The sequence below is a fragment of the Teleopsis dalmanni genome, chromosome 2, assembly GCF_002237135.1.
Source record: "Teleopsis dalmanni isolate 2A chromosome 2, ASM223713v2, whole genome shotgun sequence".
In the NCBI taxonomy this organism is placed as follows: Eukaryota; Metazoa; Arthropoda; class Insecta; order Diptera; family Diopsidae; genus Teleopsis; species Teleopsis dalmanni.
Genome location: NC_051847.1, coordinates 74,083,977 through 74,100,572, shown reverse-complemented (window position 1 = coordinate 74,100,572; position 16,596 = coordinate 74,083,977). Strand labels below are relative to the sequence as shown.

The 16,596-nt window shown below is 30.7% G+C and overlaps 1 protein-coding gene across 1 annotated transcript; it reads right to left on the bottom strand.

Moving 5' to 3' along the window:
- Nucleotides 1–1,335: 1,335 nt before the first annotated feature.
- LOC119680459 (myotubularin-related protein 8-like) lies at nucleotides 1,336–16,358 on the bottom strand (the record flags this gene model as incomplete). Its single annotated transcript, XM_038093277.1, is given in 12 exon segments — nucleotides 1,336–1,703; nucleotides 3,965–4,090; nucleotides 4,153–4,243; nucleotides 4,355–4,464; nucleotides 4,550–4,652; nucleotides 5,302–5,325; nucleotides 5,396–5,772; nucleotides 5,834–5,969; nucleotides 8,850–9,076; nucleotides 9,405–9,539; nucleotides 15,750–16,033; nucleotides 16,196–16,358. Coding segments are annotated over 12 exon segments (1,914 nt in total), but the record flags the coding sequence as incomplete, so codon positions are not given.
- Between the last annotated feature and the right edge of the window lie 238 nt (nucleotides 16,359–16,596).

Below are 16,596 nucleotides of genomic sequence, written 5' to 3'. Positions count from 1 at the left end.
AATGCTGGTCGCTATGAACAACAAATGATAAATTTGAACCATGCATTGATCAAGAAACGACCAGAATGGGCCAGAAGACACAGCAAGGGAATTCTGCTCCATGACAATGCACCTGCACACAAAGCAAAACGGGTTCAGGATGCAATCAAAACACTTGGCTGAGAGCTGCTACCCCATCCGCTGTATTCACTAGACTTGGCTCCTTCCGACTACCATTTGTTTTCATCGATGGGACACGCATTGGCTGCAGCACTTTGATTCCTACGAGGAGGTCGAAAATTGGGTGTCTGGTTGGTTTGCTTTAAAAGACGAACAATTTTTTTGGTGTGGTATCCACAAATTGCCAGAAAGGTGGTCAAAATGTGTAGAAAGCAATGGCCAATACTTTGAATAAAATGTTTTTTACTTTCCTATTAATAATTAGTGTTTTATTTTCACCAAAAAACGCTCATTTCATACCGGTACACCTGGTAAATAGCACAGATTTTCAATTGTTGTTGATTTTTATATCGCTGTCATTAGTTTTTCCATTTTTTTTCTAAGTAACTTTTTAACTTACTAAGTCTTATTCCCATTTTGAAGATAAAATGAGGTCGTTTCCGTAGTTGTGTGATCAGTGCACATTCGACAAAGAAATTATTTAGATTTTCAAATGTGATATTGTTCTACTTATTTATTTATAAGTTCAAAACTCATATTCTGAAACATTGCTAAATATATTATTTCGATATTTATATTACAATACATATGTTTTATAATTAAATTAAAACAATTCTGTTGTAATTGATTAAGTAATTTTTATGTAATATTTCTCCTAATTTTTTCTTTTCTGGATTAAAACGAAGTGTTTATGTATTGACTTATATTATTATAATTTAGTCAAATAATTTATACATCGAATCTTTTTGAGAATAATTAATAAAACATCTTGTTGAATTTAGATTGCACATTAATTAATCATTTTTGTTTTTCACTAATAATAATTCAATACAATTTTATAATTACAAATATATTTTACAATATAAAACAAATGCGTTAACCTAAACAAAATACATTATTTGTGCAAAAATTGTTTAATAAAATATAGAAATATATATTTAACAAACTATTAATAAAAATATAATTTAATATATTTATTAAATTATTGAAAAAATAATAATTATTTGTGATTTTTGATTTTACTTAGCAAATGCTTACATATAAAATAATATATAATTTAAACATATTTTTACATAAAAAATATTGGCTCTTTAAAGGAAGCAACATTAATTTATATTTTTAGTTGATTTCTTTTTCTTATATCAAATATGTATATATCTATTTTAAATATATATTTTTTTAAACAAATTTTAAAGGAAATGCAACAGTAATTCTGATTTCAATTTTTAAGCCTAATCACATACACGCACAATCGCTCATATCCAATCAAACATACTAAATAGCATTTGATATATAAATAACTCAACATTCCGTATAGTTAAAGCGGCAACTCACTCCTCACTTCACCTTGTGTACAACAAGTACAGGAATTATGGTTTAATAAAGTTTTGTGTCTCATTATATATTTATGGGCTGATCTTTTGTACTAGACGAAAGCACGTGCGACAAACTGGTGCGGGCTTACCGCTATCCAAACCCGGTAATGGTATATTTTTGACGATACAACGTTCACAAAATATTTCTCCACATTTCCAACAGTGGGTCTGAAAGACAAAATATGTGTATAATATATATTATTAATAAAAATAAATATTATTTTAGCTTAAATTATAAATCCTATTTCGAATATTGTAGAACTTTCATAAGGCCACCAAGTAATAGTTATAAAAAGTACATTTGGTATAATTTAAAAATAAATTATATTATACAAATCAATCAAAGCTGATTAGCCACTGTGAACCCTTTCAGCAAAGACGGCAATATACCATTTATAGAAGCTGAAGACATCAGAGTTAAAAGAAAATATTAAATATGTTTTAACTTTACTAGTTTTTTATATATTTTTTTTTAAGAAATCATATATTTACATATGATCAAATCAGATTATATTAAATTTAATGCACAATTACATATAACCATACATGAAAAAGTAAAAAATAGTTTTCCCATGATTAATTAAATCTTGCGAGGACCCTATAGCTAGCTATAAGGCCTCTGTAGATGCGAACCAATTGATGGTTATCGGCGCTTAATATCGCCACTACATTTTATATAGAAACGGCATTTTGTCACAATAAACAGCTTCATTGTGTCGCAATAGACAGACGCATTCTGTCACAATAGATAGATGCATACTGTCACAATAGACTGACTCAATAAACCGACGTATTCTGTCACAATAGACAGATGTATACTGTCACAATCGGCAGACGCATTCTGTAGCAATAGATTGACGCATTCTTTCACAATAGATAGACGCATTCTGTCATAAAATATAGAAACTCCTGCTCTAATAGACAGACGTATTCTGTCACAAACGACAGACGTATTCTAACAAAAACGATGGATGGATTCTGTCACAATAGACAGATACTTTCTGTTATTGACATATTTGGAAGCACTGGTCAATTTAGCCTGGCAGGTGGGGATTTTATAAACTTTTCCAGAATGGAACTACGTTTTATCACATCAGATAACTGCATTCTTTTAATGTTGTTAATATGTTTTGGTATGTAAAGGTATGTTAGATTTTACCGGTGATCGAAAGGATCATTTTGGCCATTTGGTTCATTGTGTTTCTGTATAAGAGGTTTAGAAACAACTTTGAACCTTTCGCAAAGCCTAAAATTCTCCAGGAAAGTTGTGGAGCTAACCAAGATCAAAAAGAATGAAGTCCCTAATATAGTCAACCGGTGCAACCCATGCACTGGGCAGTAACAAAACGGATGTGAGGCTTGTAAGGGTATGATAACAAATGCTATATGACATGTGTTTAAATATGGTTAGGGAGTAATTAATACCACCTGTGTTATTCCACAACTTACGTGTATGTGTAGGTGCATTACTAGGGGAACCTTTGAAAAACTATTTTTGTAACATTTGCATGTTGCTACTATAGTTTCCTTGTCATTGTGATTAAAATAATTTAAAATTTATGATTAATATACAAGTTGGCTTTTTTAATTAAAAAGGGAATTTTATAGATCTTTGTTCTCTAATGAAAACAAGTAAATTCGAAAGATATATGTATATTTCGCAACATAATATTATATAGTCAAATCTTTACATATTAAGATAATACACGTTATGACTTTAAACATAATAAAAAAAAAATTCGATGATTTAAAGGATATATAAGATCGGTGATAAAATTAATGTTTATAAATAAGTTCCACTAATGATTTTACTAATTTTAGAGATTTCTCGTTTTGTCGAGTCACAGATTGAGGCTTCAGATATATCAATCAATAAAACATTACATATTAAGAAAATTTTATCAGAAGCATTCCAGTTACTTATAGCTACTAACACGGTAGTAAGATATATGAGTCATATCTTATGAAACGAAGGTATTATCCACTATTTGGACTTATTGAAATAGGTGTTTACCTGCAGTCTTTATTTTAAGTCTTTATTTAACAAGTTTTAAATAGATCTGTTCAATATGTTCTTAAATTTTTCGATTTAAAAAATTGCATATAAATTGATAATCAATAATACTCAAAGACTATATTTGCAAACACGGCTGTAAGATCTGTTTGTATTATTCTATATATTCATTATTTTAACTGTGAAGATCTCCTATGAATGGATTGAACCACATTCTCGTATCTCATAGACTTATAGTTATAAGTCTAATATTGTTATCATGTGGATAATCTTTATGCTGTAAAGGCTTTAATGTCACCGAATTCGTAGATTATACCCATAACAAATGTACTTCTTGAGCCCCTTAACTAGTAGATTGCGTCAGCAATTTATGTTCTATTCATTTACAGCAAATTGATTATTCAGATCCATTTACCTTCTTGCTAAATTGGTCAAAGGGTGTTGAACATGAGCAAGCAGTTACATTTCGCATCGATTTCCAATCAACTGCTACAGAATTTAACTCCTCTGTTATATTATTCGGATCAATATGCTCTGTCAGCTGAAATCATACATCGAATTGATAAAAAAAATTAAAAATATTAATAATATATTTTACAGTACCGATAAGCTGGCAAAAGACAAATCGTTTGATTTTAAAGGATGATCGTCATCAGCAGAAGAGAGTTCACTCATTTTCTTATCGTAATTATATCTATAAACAAAAATAATTAAATTAAATTAATTAATTTATAAATTGTTTCGAAGAATTAAGAATATTCCGATATAGTTTTTAAATAAATATTAATAATATTGAAACACTCACTTGTTGTCATTGATTTCAGTAACTGCAGACTCGGTTTTTGAAGATTTTGTTGTGGCATCCTGCAACTTTTTAGCCGATTTTGATATATAATTTTTAAAACTTGTTATACGCTGTAATTAACAAAAATGGTTTTCATATTAATTAATATTATTATTATTTAAAAAGAATATTTAAAGCATTATTAATAGGTGTTACCTTTGTTAAATGCTGCACATGGTCTTCTAATGAAGTGCAATGGTCCTTGCTTGCTAGCAATAAATCGGAAAGAGGTTCACGCGGATGTACACCACTTTCAAAACTACGGAATTATTAATACATTAATTAATCGCGTATACATTTAATAGTTACCATAAACTAAATACATATATATATATATGTATATAATAAATTAATATGCAAGATAAAAATAAAATCTATGTTCGTATAAATGAATTGACTGAAAGTACTGAAGGGATGGCTTTATCCATCAGACGATTTAATAACGTTAATGCATAAGCAAGGCAACTGTCTATGAACTTCAATATATGTTTGATCTTTAATTTGAGCAAACTAAATTGCGTTTTCTTTAATGGAGAATACTTTTTTGGGAAGTCGAAATTGACATATTCCTGGTATAATTGCAGTGAAAATAAATATAAAATTATATTTTTATTGTTTAATAAATTCAAGAGTGATATTTATTAACGTTTATGGCTAGTATTTTTGTTCAAATTATATTAATAACTACAAGCTCTATATCTATTTAAATCGCTCGTCTGCTCCGGTAGCTGCTAAACTTAATCTTAATCCTAGTCGCAATATCAACAAAAGGGAAAAATTAAATACTAGCAATTAAATAATGTTATTTACTAGCAAATTAGTACTTGTAGACTTAAAAAAAATTATTACTAATAATACTAATATTATTATTACATGAAAAACATTTTTTTTAATTAAATTTGTCTTACCGACTGTACATGCCGCGCCAGAATCTATTGAAAAAAAGATCATTCACAAAGGTTAATAAATATTTTCTACAGGAACACAATTTACAAAACTTACTTTATGCATTGTGGTGCTAGATTTGCTTTGATTGTTTCATCAACATCAGGTTTGTATAATGGATTGATGTATTCATTTAAATGATTCGCCATGAAACCCCATAAGGAGAATGTGCGCTCTGATAGTTTAAGATCCAAACGATCTTTTTCGCAATTTCCAACGAAAGTACCGAATTGACATGAATGCACATGATCATGCAAGATTAGAAGAAAACGCTCATTAAACTCAAAAGCATCACTGCGCTGATACATTAATTGCCAGGTACAATCTAAAAATTGTGTGAATATAGGAGAAACTTCACGTAGATCTGTTTGTATGTGACCACAACGATCACTGAATTTATGACCAAATGCTAACCAATCCTTCTCGATAAGAGCCTGCAATGATATGAATATAATTGAATGAATGGATTTAGTATACTTATTACAATAATACTACCTGAAATCCTTTAATAGTTCTATAGTATGGATCCAACATTAAAGCAGCCAAAGATGACACTTGTGCGGTTCGATCCCAACCATCTGAGCAATGCACAACTACTGAAACACCTTTATCAACGGCATTCGCTATAAAACTGCAACGAAAAGTCATAAAAATATTTTAATATTCTGTGCTTCGTCGAATTTCAGTGAAGAAAAGTTAAAATCAATAAAAAAAATTATTACTCATACGCCACCGAAACCATAAATTACTGTTTTGCAATTGCTGAAATTGGTGATATAAATTTCCCTTGCTTAATAAATATTAAATTTTTTGATTTAATTTTATTGCTGTTTTGTGTTTTGATTTTGTTGTTTGTTATTTTATTGGCAATATTTTACGCCATTTTCTTATTGTGATTGTACGTCCTCACAAACCCTCCAGCTAGCGTTTTCATTGGTATGTTGTATGTCGTATGTCAGACTTATTATGCATCGACATATTGTCAACATCATTAAAATGTAAATATATTTTAGCTGCGCCTTGGATGTGTCAACGCTTTGTGTGCTTCCACATGTCAGACAAAGTGTGCTAAGGAATTTGCTATTAAGATGGAAGTTAATTGCAGCTACTGTACTCGTGCTTGAAAATTGTGGGGCGTGTCAGGTTAAAGATGTCATTATAAGACACATTGTTATATCTTGTATTGGCATAGACGAAACAATATTTAAGAACAAATGTTTTTAAACTTAAGAATTCTGATAATTTATTTAAAACTTAAAATATATTCCTGGAGAGATATTCAGACTATATCAACATAAATGACTATTTCTCAGAGTCAAACATATTCTCTGGCAAATTTTGCTTACAGCTCCGGGTTAGCGTTTAATACTTGATAAGTACAGTGGAACAACAAGAATAACAACAACAAAAACACATTAATATGATTATTATATTTTATCAAAATTTTTGAAAAACTATAAGTCGCTTAGAAATTACTTAGGAAGACCATTGAGAAACTTTATTCTATCCATCATATTTTATAAGAAACTTACATTTATTGCACTTCTAATTTCGTTATAGGCATTCAAAAAGTCAAAACTAACTTTAGGACTCAATATGTCTATTGCGCAGTTAGTGTGAAATGATACATTTAGTTCAATGAAATCAAATTAGATGATTTCATCTCTTCAGTACCAACATCAGTGAGATCGAATACAAACATGAACTTATAGCCCTCTACACAGATGTAGTATCCGAATCTTAGGTTGACTAACAACCAGGTTCTCAACAGGCTCCCGCCTAATATCTCCGAAGAAGAACGTCGTCGGGTATAACTAAATGCTTAAGAGTTACTTGCCACACATAAACACGTCTATACCGAATGTGTATCTATTCTACAGTTTTAAGTCCCACCTGTTCTTTTGCCTCTACGCAGACAAATCTTCGGTCAATAGACCTTTGGACCCGCTCTCTTAAAGTGGCTAGGTTCCTTCGTCTAAAATCACATTAATTTCAATTGAAACCCCAAACACCCTTTATTCCGCCTCTGCTACCCCAACCACCACCCATTCACATCCTTATTCGTCTTGTAAACTTTAAATGTTATCTACTTTCAGATAATATGCTCTCGGCAACACGGTTCGGTAAGCAGAGGATATTCCGATTCTAACGTCTTAAGTTTCGAGTGTGGATGAGTTAATGCTAACGATTTATGGCAAGTGTTTTAAGGGTTGTACATGATATAATATTCGTGAATTATCTTGAAAATCATAAATGACCAATACATCGCATATATATAAAACCCGTTTTTATTGTTGCATTTAAGAAATGGAATCATGCATATAATCACGAAGAGAGTTCTCTTCATTCTGGCACAAATGATGTAAACAATAATTGAATTATACGAAGAGCTTTAAAAATTCTAACACGTGAATAAAAGATAATGGCGCAGGGAGATTATGTATACTTGCTTTATATACATATATATATACCATATATATTGGTAGTTGTACATGTATCTGGTCAAAATATATATGTGAAGGCCAATTCAAAACAAAACTGTTGAACTATTTAATGAATTAAATCAAGGACGTGAAGCAGAAACTGCGTAACTATGCTTACATGACTAGAAGAAGTAAGTAGAAAGTTTAAACTGTTTTTGGGAGCATGGAGTTTTAAATATATATTTAAGGCCTTGTGCGAGTTCGAGTATATTGAGGTAAAGTAAATTGAATTGTCCTAGGGATTTTTTGCAATGCACTTATGTAAATATTTATTTATTGCACTTATTTATTATTATTGCACTTTTTATTTATTATTTATTTATTTATTAAGCGTCTTATAAAATTTTCACAATGGTAACACCTAATTTACTTAATTTTTATCTAATTTGCCCTGCTCGAAATTCTGGTAAATACCAACATTCGTTGCCATACCGACATAAATTACTATTTTCCTCAATTTACCATCAATTTACTCGACAAAAATACTTGGGGGCTGTCAGTTTTATAGGACTGTAGTACATACCTGAGGTTTCTGTTGGAATCCGAATAAAATTTGCTAACGAAACGAGCATCCTAAATGATGCACACAATCGCTAAAATAAGACTCTGATCTGATATCGCAATGGACCTTAATGGCCCATTAATTAGATTAATCTAATCTAATCTACTCGAATTCGCACACGGTCTAAGTAATAAAATATTATTCACGACATATATTTCATTAGAAATATGAACTTCAATCTTCAAGAACTGCAAGATACACAAACTTTGCTCTTCCAGTGTCTTCATATCTTTGATAAGATATCTAAATCGATTTAGGAATAATCCTGTCTAGGAATAGTTAAACGCTTTACTATTTATTATAGTTAGTAAAGAAATAATGTAGCACTAATATTCCTTCTGCTTTACTTTTTCAAGCAATAATGCATTATTTCAGTATAAAATCGAAAACAGTTCTCAGATTTTTGAAATGATTAATTTTAATTAAACTTGCTAACTAATTGAATGAAATTAACTTTCGACAATACCTTGATGTATCCAATATTGAGCGTATATGTTTCAGCCAACCAGATGATTCTAGTGAATTAAGAAACCCACTCATTGTTGGTGCCTTTTCGCAAGCCTCTATTAGTTTCTGTAAACTGGTGCGTTGCACGTGTATGTTTTCAATGCCCAAGAAATGGAATTTGATATTCTCATAAAATGCCTCATTTTCGTATCCTTTGCCTGCAGCACGATTTGCCATTGCATTTATCTATGGAAAAATTAAAGTAATTTAAAAAATTCTCATTAGTGCCTGTGGTAATTAAGCTGTCACTTCACATTTTGCAGCTCAACACACAGCTGTTGGAAGGCACACAAGCGAAGCATTACGCATACTTGTCTATAGTAGCCTGCCTCACATTACGCTGTTAATATTCAAAACATTGGTTGATGTGTCAAAATGCCATCAAAAACTTGACGATGGCATTTCGAGCACAAGTGGTGCATGTTTATGCTCTAAAATTGTCACTTTTTTATTTTTTCCATTGATGCAACACATGTGCCAGTGTAAAATATCTACATACATCACTTGTACTCACCCTAGGTCTGGTATCCACGACATACATATAATCCGTGTTTGGATTAGTTTTTCTTATTGCCTCCAACATTTGCTCGTCCTCCAAGCAACGTGCACTGAAACCCGATAACGGTTGGCTGCATCGGCAAATTGAGGCCTGCAACAAAAAGTTAAATGTGCATTAACGGAAGGATTTGTATGAGAGAGAATGGCAGTATACCTGCCCACATTTACTCTGTTACTCTGCATGTCATGTACAGAAATATGCTTAGCTTTAAGTCATAAAGGCAACATTTAAGCCAAAATTTTATTACAATATTTTATTTCACTTTACAAATTTCGAATTTTTTTGAATTTATGTAGTTTTACACGTATTTGGATGTAGTATGTATATGGTATATATATGGTATGTAAGGGATATGAAGGAAAGTGTGGTTGTAGGATATATGAAGTTTACAATCTACTTGTATGAAGAATATTCATAGTTCGTAGTTGTTTCTGGCATACATAACATATATTTCTTTAACAATTTTTAAATACAACACAAAATAAAAATTAAATAAAATTGTAAGTAAACTTCGCCTTACAAGAGCATTTGCATTTCCCTAGTGAAAAATTTAATAAAATCTGGAATTTCTAATTGAAATAAATATGCAAAGGAAGCGTACTTTTCTCTGCATATTTTATGAATGTGAGCTCCCTTTACGCAAATAAAATTAAATTAGCTTGAGAAGAGCAATGATAATACCAAAATCCGTTTTATAAAAATTAATTTAAATAAATTCAAGTAAAATAGAAAAATCAGAAAAAGCAGAAAAAATAGAAACTAAGAATCTGCAATCGTGTTGCATTAATAATGCAGTTCACCTTTCGCAGGCAGGTATGCTCTTCTTCTGACTTCATTTGAAATCAGAACATATAGAGACTAATCCTTATCCTGCCACTTGCGAAATAATAATGAGCAGAGTTGCTATGAAACAATTTGTACTCACGGATGTACTTGATTGCTGGAAGTGGTATTGAAGGTTGCTAAACAACGGAATAGAGCAGAATAGTGGAAGTGGTTTAATTTGCGTTTACGTACTTTTCCATATCAAAATGTATATGCTTCATGTATATACTTCACTTTCACATATCTGACTGGGTGTAATGAAGATGGCCATAAGGATTAAAAGTACAACGTGTTGATGGCATTGAAGGAAATCAGTGATTATGGTATTCTGCGTGACAATGTTGACGTGATTTTTCTGTTTATTTGGGAACTGCAATTTGTTGATATTAAATTGTTAATATTTTGGTAACAAGTACTAAATTAATAAATTAATTATCAAATAATAATACAAAGCAGAGTTTTTCTTATATTTTTTTTGTCGCTATCTGATATTTGGCGATTAAACAGTTTACATTAAGAGTTGAGTTCCAATCAAGCACTTTATAAAATATGAAGTGCTTTTTTTATAAAAAAAAAAGTAAAAGTTTAGTTTAGTTACCCGAATTCTAATGTTCTTCAGAAAATTGTTGGAGGATAAGGTCTTTGATGAGTTTGAAATAGCTACTCAAAAGCAAATGTCTACTTCCACCTTCTCATGGTGGCCCCTGTAACCATTAATAAGGCTCTGGCGAACGAGCACACAGTGGAATTGTCCATTAAAAATTAAGAGTACATTACGTATGAAGAGAGATTGTTGTTCTTATAATTTTGATATATATATATATTTTTTATTTATACTTTATTTTGTTTTTAAATTAATTCTTCTTGCTAAGAAGAGACTTAAGGCTTCCCTTAAATCTATTCGTACCTCAAAATATTCATTTAAATTTTTAGTACATATAACACTCCAAACACTACTATTCGCCAGCTAGAAATTGCACAAAACCAGGCTCTGAGAAGACTTTTCAAAGTACCATGGTACATTAGGACGAATGACATCCTCAGGGACCTCAAGATTTATCCCATCAAAAAGTACATAAAGGATAGAGCCCTGAAATTATTTGCGAAAACAGACAGAGTTACCAACACCGCGTTATCAAATCTCAGAATGGTTACAGGCTCCTCGGGGAGATATGCAGACCTAAAGTGAATTATTGCTTAGTCTGATAAAGTGATAAACAATAAACTAGTCAAGGCGTAAAGAGGGGTTTGAAAAATACCTCAAGTTAAGAAAGATTTGTAGTGCTCAAGTACACTAGCTCAAATAGCTTCAACATAATTAATAACACTTAATATTTCATATATACTTATTAGTTTATATACATATTAAAAAAAAATAAATATTTATATATAAATATTTTTATTAAATATAGTTCTTTCGAAAAAATGATTTATAAAGATAAAGTCCACGTCAGGAATTACACAAGTCACACATATTCTTAATTGACGTGTCAAAAACAATTGATATAGTTATTTCTGTCTGACATCTACCACTACTTCTTTTAATCTGTCTGTGTGTGAAAAGACAAACTATCCTATTCACTTTTCAAGCATTCCATAAAGAATTTTGCACAAAAACTCTTTGGAATTTCAAAAAAATTAAACGAACAAATGGATAAAATGGTGAAATATGAATGATTGACACCCAAATTAAGATTTGCATGAACTCCACACAATTGAGAAACTACAACATTAGTCTTTTCATCACTATTTTTACTTCAATATATTTAAAAATATTCTTTGGAAAGTTTACTTCAATGTTAGCAGTTAATATGAGATCATAAGACAATTAGTTGTAATTAATAATTTAAACAGAATAGGCGTTTTATGTATAATAAACACGCGCAATGATATCGAAAACTTATTGGAATAATTCGTAACAGTTTTTTTATTAAACGAAATCACCTTTCAATTTGGTTCTACAGTTTCTTTTATAGTATTAGATAGTTTGATTAGACGAAATTATAATGAACATAGCACTTTAATGTAATATTCAAGCACTTTTTATTTTAGACAAATTTTAACAGTTAAATATCTGCTTTTCAAAAATGTTTTAATTCTCTTGAAACAATTTAAAACTTAAGCTCTTATTATTCTGAAAAAATATTAATTAGCTAAATAATTGGATAACACAAAAACGGTTGTACTACTATAAGAAATGTACCTTCTGAAGATGTCAAAATAACAATGAGCAGATCTATTGGAACAATTTTAAACAGGTCAATTTCTTTCTGCATTGTCCATGTGATGGGAGAAAAAGATCTTAAAATAAAAGTAACTTCCATTATTTTATTATCATATTATTGTTATTAAATTATTATTATATATATTTTGACAAATTAAAAAAAAAATTATTATGAGAATCACAGCTTTAGCTTATCCAAAGTAATTTTCATAGGCCCGTTATTCCATGCTTCACTATCAACAGCTTATATGAAAGCAGTCGCTATAGACTCTGAAGAAAAAATGCTGTATCTTTCATTAAGTTTGTTCTGACACAAACAAATTACATATTATTATTAACCGTACTTCATCATAAGTATAGATTTGTTTGATAGAATCTTCAACTATTTCTATCTGTATTAATACAACGTAATTTATTTAAAGATTTACCGCTTTCATTAGTTATCGTTCTTTTCCTGGCGTTACATGGCCCTCCTCTGTGTTTGTTGCCTTGGGGGTTCCGTTGAAGTATCACGAGGCATATTTTATCGTACGGCTTTCGAAGTGGCTAAGTCAATTATATTTTCAACGTTTGACTTGATTGTTAATATCTTCTTGGTTTGTTTGTTGAAGTAATTCCGCATATGAAAATTCTCTAAATATTGCACTGGTATCTGTTTATAAAGCTTTGAAGGTTTATTTGTATTTTACTGTTGACCAACCAAGCTTCTGAGCCATACAATAGTACAGATTTTACATAGGCATTGTAGACATGAATTTTTGTTTGAGGAGATATTTCATTTAACTCACTGCGAAGATTATTGAACACTATTCTGACTTTTGATATTCTGCTATCCACATCTCCTGGTGCACCTCCATATATACTAACGTAGTTACCCAAATAGCAGAACTCATTGACGTACTCGATGGATCTAATCTCAATTGTGAAAAAAGTTGTTGGTGTACTCTTGACGATGCATGTTTTGGTTCTAGCAACATTAATCATAGTCCAACTTTAGTCGCGATTTTTAAAAAGGTAGTTCATTCCTTTGCCTACTAAGTAACGATTTGTTAAAAGAACATATTTGAACTGGAAACCTATTGTAAAGTTAGTGAATCGACAATTAAGCTGATTAAAGGCGTTTTTCGCTTTTTAGCATAAGTTGTGGTAACTTTTTTTGAGGAGATAAAGTTGAGGTTGCTCGCAGTTTATCTAGGTAATGGAATTACATTGGACTATCTAATATAACAAAATATAACAAAATGCCATTTTTATCTGAAAAGAAATGGAACATCACCTAGTCATATATTAAGTAATTGCCCCGTCCTATTCTGTGCGAACAAAAGGATACTGGGTTTATAATTATTCAATTTTATGTTTATTAGATAGTCCGCAATAAAGGAAAAAAGATATTCGCATGCAGAATATCTTGTGTTCAACTAGAATATTGCTGTATTATCTACTTAAATATTTATACATTTTGGAGAAATTTTGCCAAGGGATTATCTTCTTATAGGCTCTCGTATACAGCATCATATTTTTCATCTAGACTATTGTAGATTTAAAAATTGTTTCATTACTGTGAAAGACTCAAATAACACAGACTTTGATATGATTTCTTATATTTTGTGGCCACGAAAATCTGGTAAATTTTACAAAACTGCATTGGAATTAATCGTTAGCAGATATTATGATGGTAATAGTATTTGGGGGTTTTGGGTAAGGCTAAGGCCCCTATGCACTGCGACCAGTTTGATATATTCTGCATGATTAGCAGATATTATGATTGAAACTAGAGTAAAGCGTTTTCATTGTGCGATTTTCCAAACATTGTGTTCTTTGGTGAGAAAAATTTCACCATTGATTAGTTTATAAACTATAAAAATGATTGTGTTTACTTAACTGAACGCACTGCCGTTCACTACCATTTGAGACTACGAATGGCCACCTAAAGTAATTTTCCATCTGAACTAATGGTATGGGCAGCTATGACCTCCGATGGGCACTTTTCAAACGTTTTCATCGAATCTGATGTCAAAGTTAATGCGATTTAGTACCGGGAAAAATATTTAGGATGTTTCTTTAGAGCACTGGGCACGCAAACATTTCGGTTGTAGACCATTGGCTTTCCAATAATATTCGGTAGGCTTACCGTCTTATTAAGTTTGTGTGAATCATGAATGTTTAAAAAACTACCATATGTTCCACACTTTATTTGGTTCACATAATATCTTTCGAGTTCGCTAGATGCATATCTAATGGTCTATTCCATATGGGTTATTTTGGAGAGAAAGGTAATGACTAGGATTAAAAATTTTGCCAGTATGGATGCGCTGAAGAAATCCGTTGTTTAGGAATGAAGCATACGATTTATTTTTTTTCACCGTTTGAAAGCCATAGTCAAGGTAAAATGTGGTCACATCGAGTTATAGTGTATGGATTCTCAAATTTTGATTATTTGAACAAATTTTTGTAATTTAAAACAATAAAAAATAATTTCACACAACAAAGATTTGGTCGCTTCAATAGGTGACACTTCAATCGCCTAACCCTCCCCGTGGAAGTGTAATAAGTCACATATTTACAATAGTACATCATTAGGTTAATTCTCCTGAATTAGTTAACTTTTTGCATAACTTTTAGTAGATATTGCAAAAATTTATGTTAAAGTGTTGTATATTTAGTATTTATAAAGTGAATGAATTTATGTATACTTTGTACATACATGAATGTATTAAGTGATTATATATAGTTTTTCAAACCTTTCGCCTACATTCATGCAAATCTTTGATAATTGTTAAACGAACCAAAATAACCAAAATTACAATGAATATCCTTCAACATTTGTATCTCTTTATACGAAACACAAATAACATCTTAAGGAAGAGACACTGAAATTGATGGGACCATTATTCGTTCCAAACTCGTTCATAAAACAAATTCAATATAATGGAATTCATGAACTGCAATTGATCATCATCAATTTATCAAGAATTCAATAAATACAGAGTTCATTGTGAATTAATTTATTCCTTTGTACCTTTCAACGTCAAAACCAACATTTACGAGTGTTTATCTACTTTACGAGAAGGAATGAGTGATGATGTGGCACATTTATGGAGCGTGGTTTTTGTGATGCAGTTAAATGTGAAATGAAATTTATGTAGATTATTATTGCTGTCGACAGTTCAATAAAATATATTTACTTTTATAAAAATTGCAATTGTGTCTCTTCGCTATTGAATATTATTTCAAGAGGAATAATAACTCACCTTATTCGAGTGCAAATAGGTCAAAGCAGGCAAACGTCCCTTGGAACGAAATCGCGAACTTCCAATCAACATAGCCGTATTAGCCTCTTGTGGCACATAAATTTGTCGTGGATAAGTGTCACACAATTCATAATTGGAATTCAAGGTGCACAAAGTCCAGATGTCATTCGGTACCCGCATACGTTTGAATTCGTTTTCCAATTTGAAGAAATCCCAACCTGACGTCTTCGGCAAATCATCCTTGGCGGGCTGATAGTTGAAGCAATAAAGCTTATTAATGGAAACTGTGAAAAAAATGAAATAATTCTATTTATTTTAAAAAGAATACAAAAAGAAAGAATTAATGGTATGAAAATACTATGTGCATTGTAAGGTACGAGTATCTGTTTCGACGCAATTCAAATATTTGCAGTATGTAATTGAGTTGAAAGAAGTAACAAACTCACCTGGTTGAAAAAGTTTTGTTAATGATGTGTATACATCGTGACATTCTGAATCCTTTGGAATGACAAATGTTACAGATAGAAACGTTTTACACCGTATCAACAAAGGCGAACCAGTTGTGCTTAATGGCAATTTTTCAATGTTAGCGATGTGCATGTGCAGAATCTGAAATAGAAATCATAAAATGAAAAGAAAATTCAATTTGATTCAAAGGAATTGTTTAAGTTTGTTTATTTTTCTCTATTTTATTTTGAAATGATAATTCGAATGAATTTAAAACTTTAAATCATTGAAACATTATAAAGATATTAAAATGTTTGTGGCGATACTCACCGCCAATTTCACAGTCGTTAGTTACTTAAGTCTTAATAATTTTCTGACTTAATTTATATTTAACTCAATT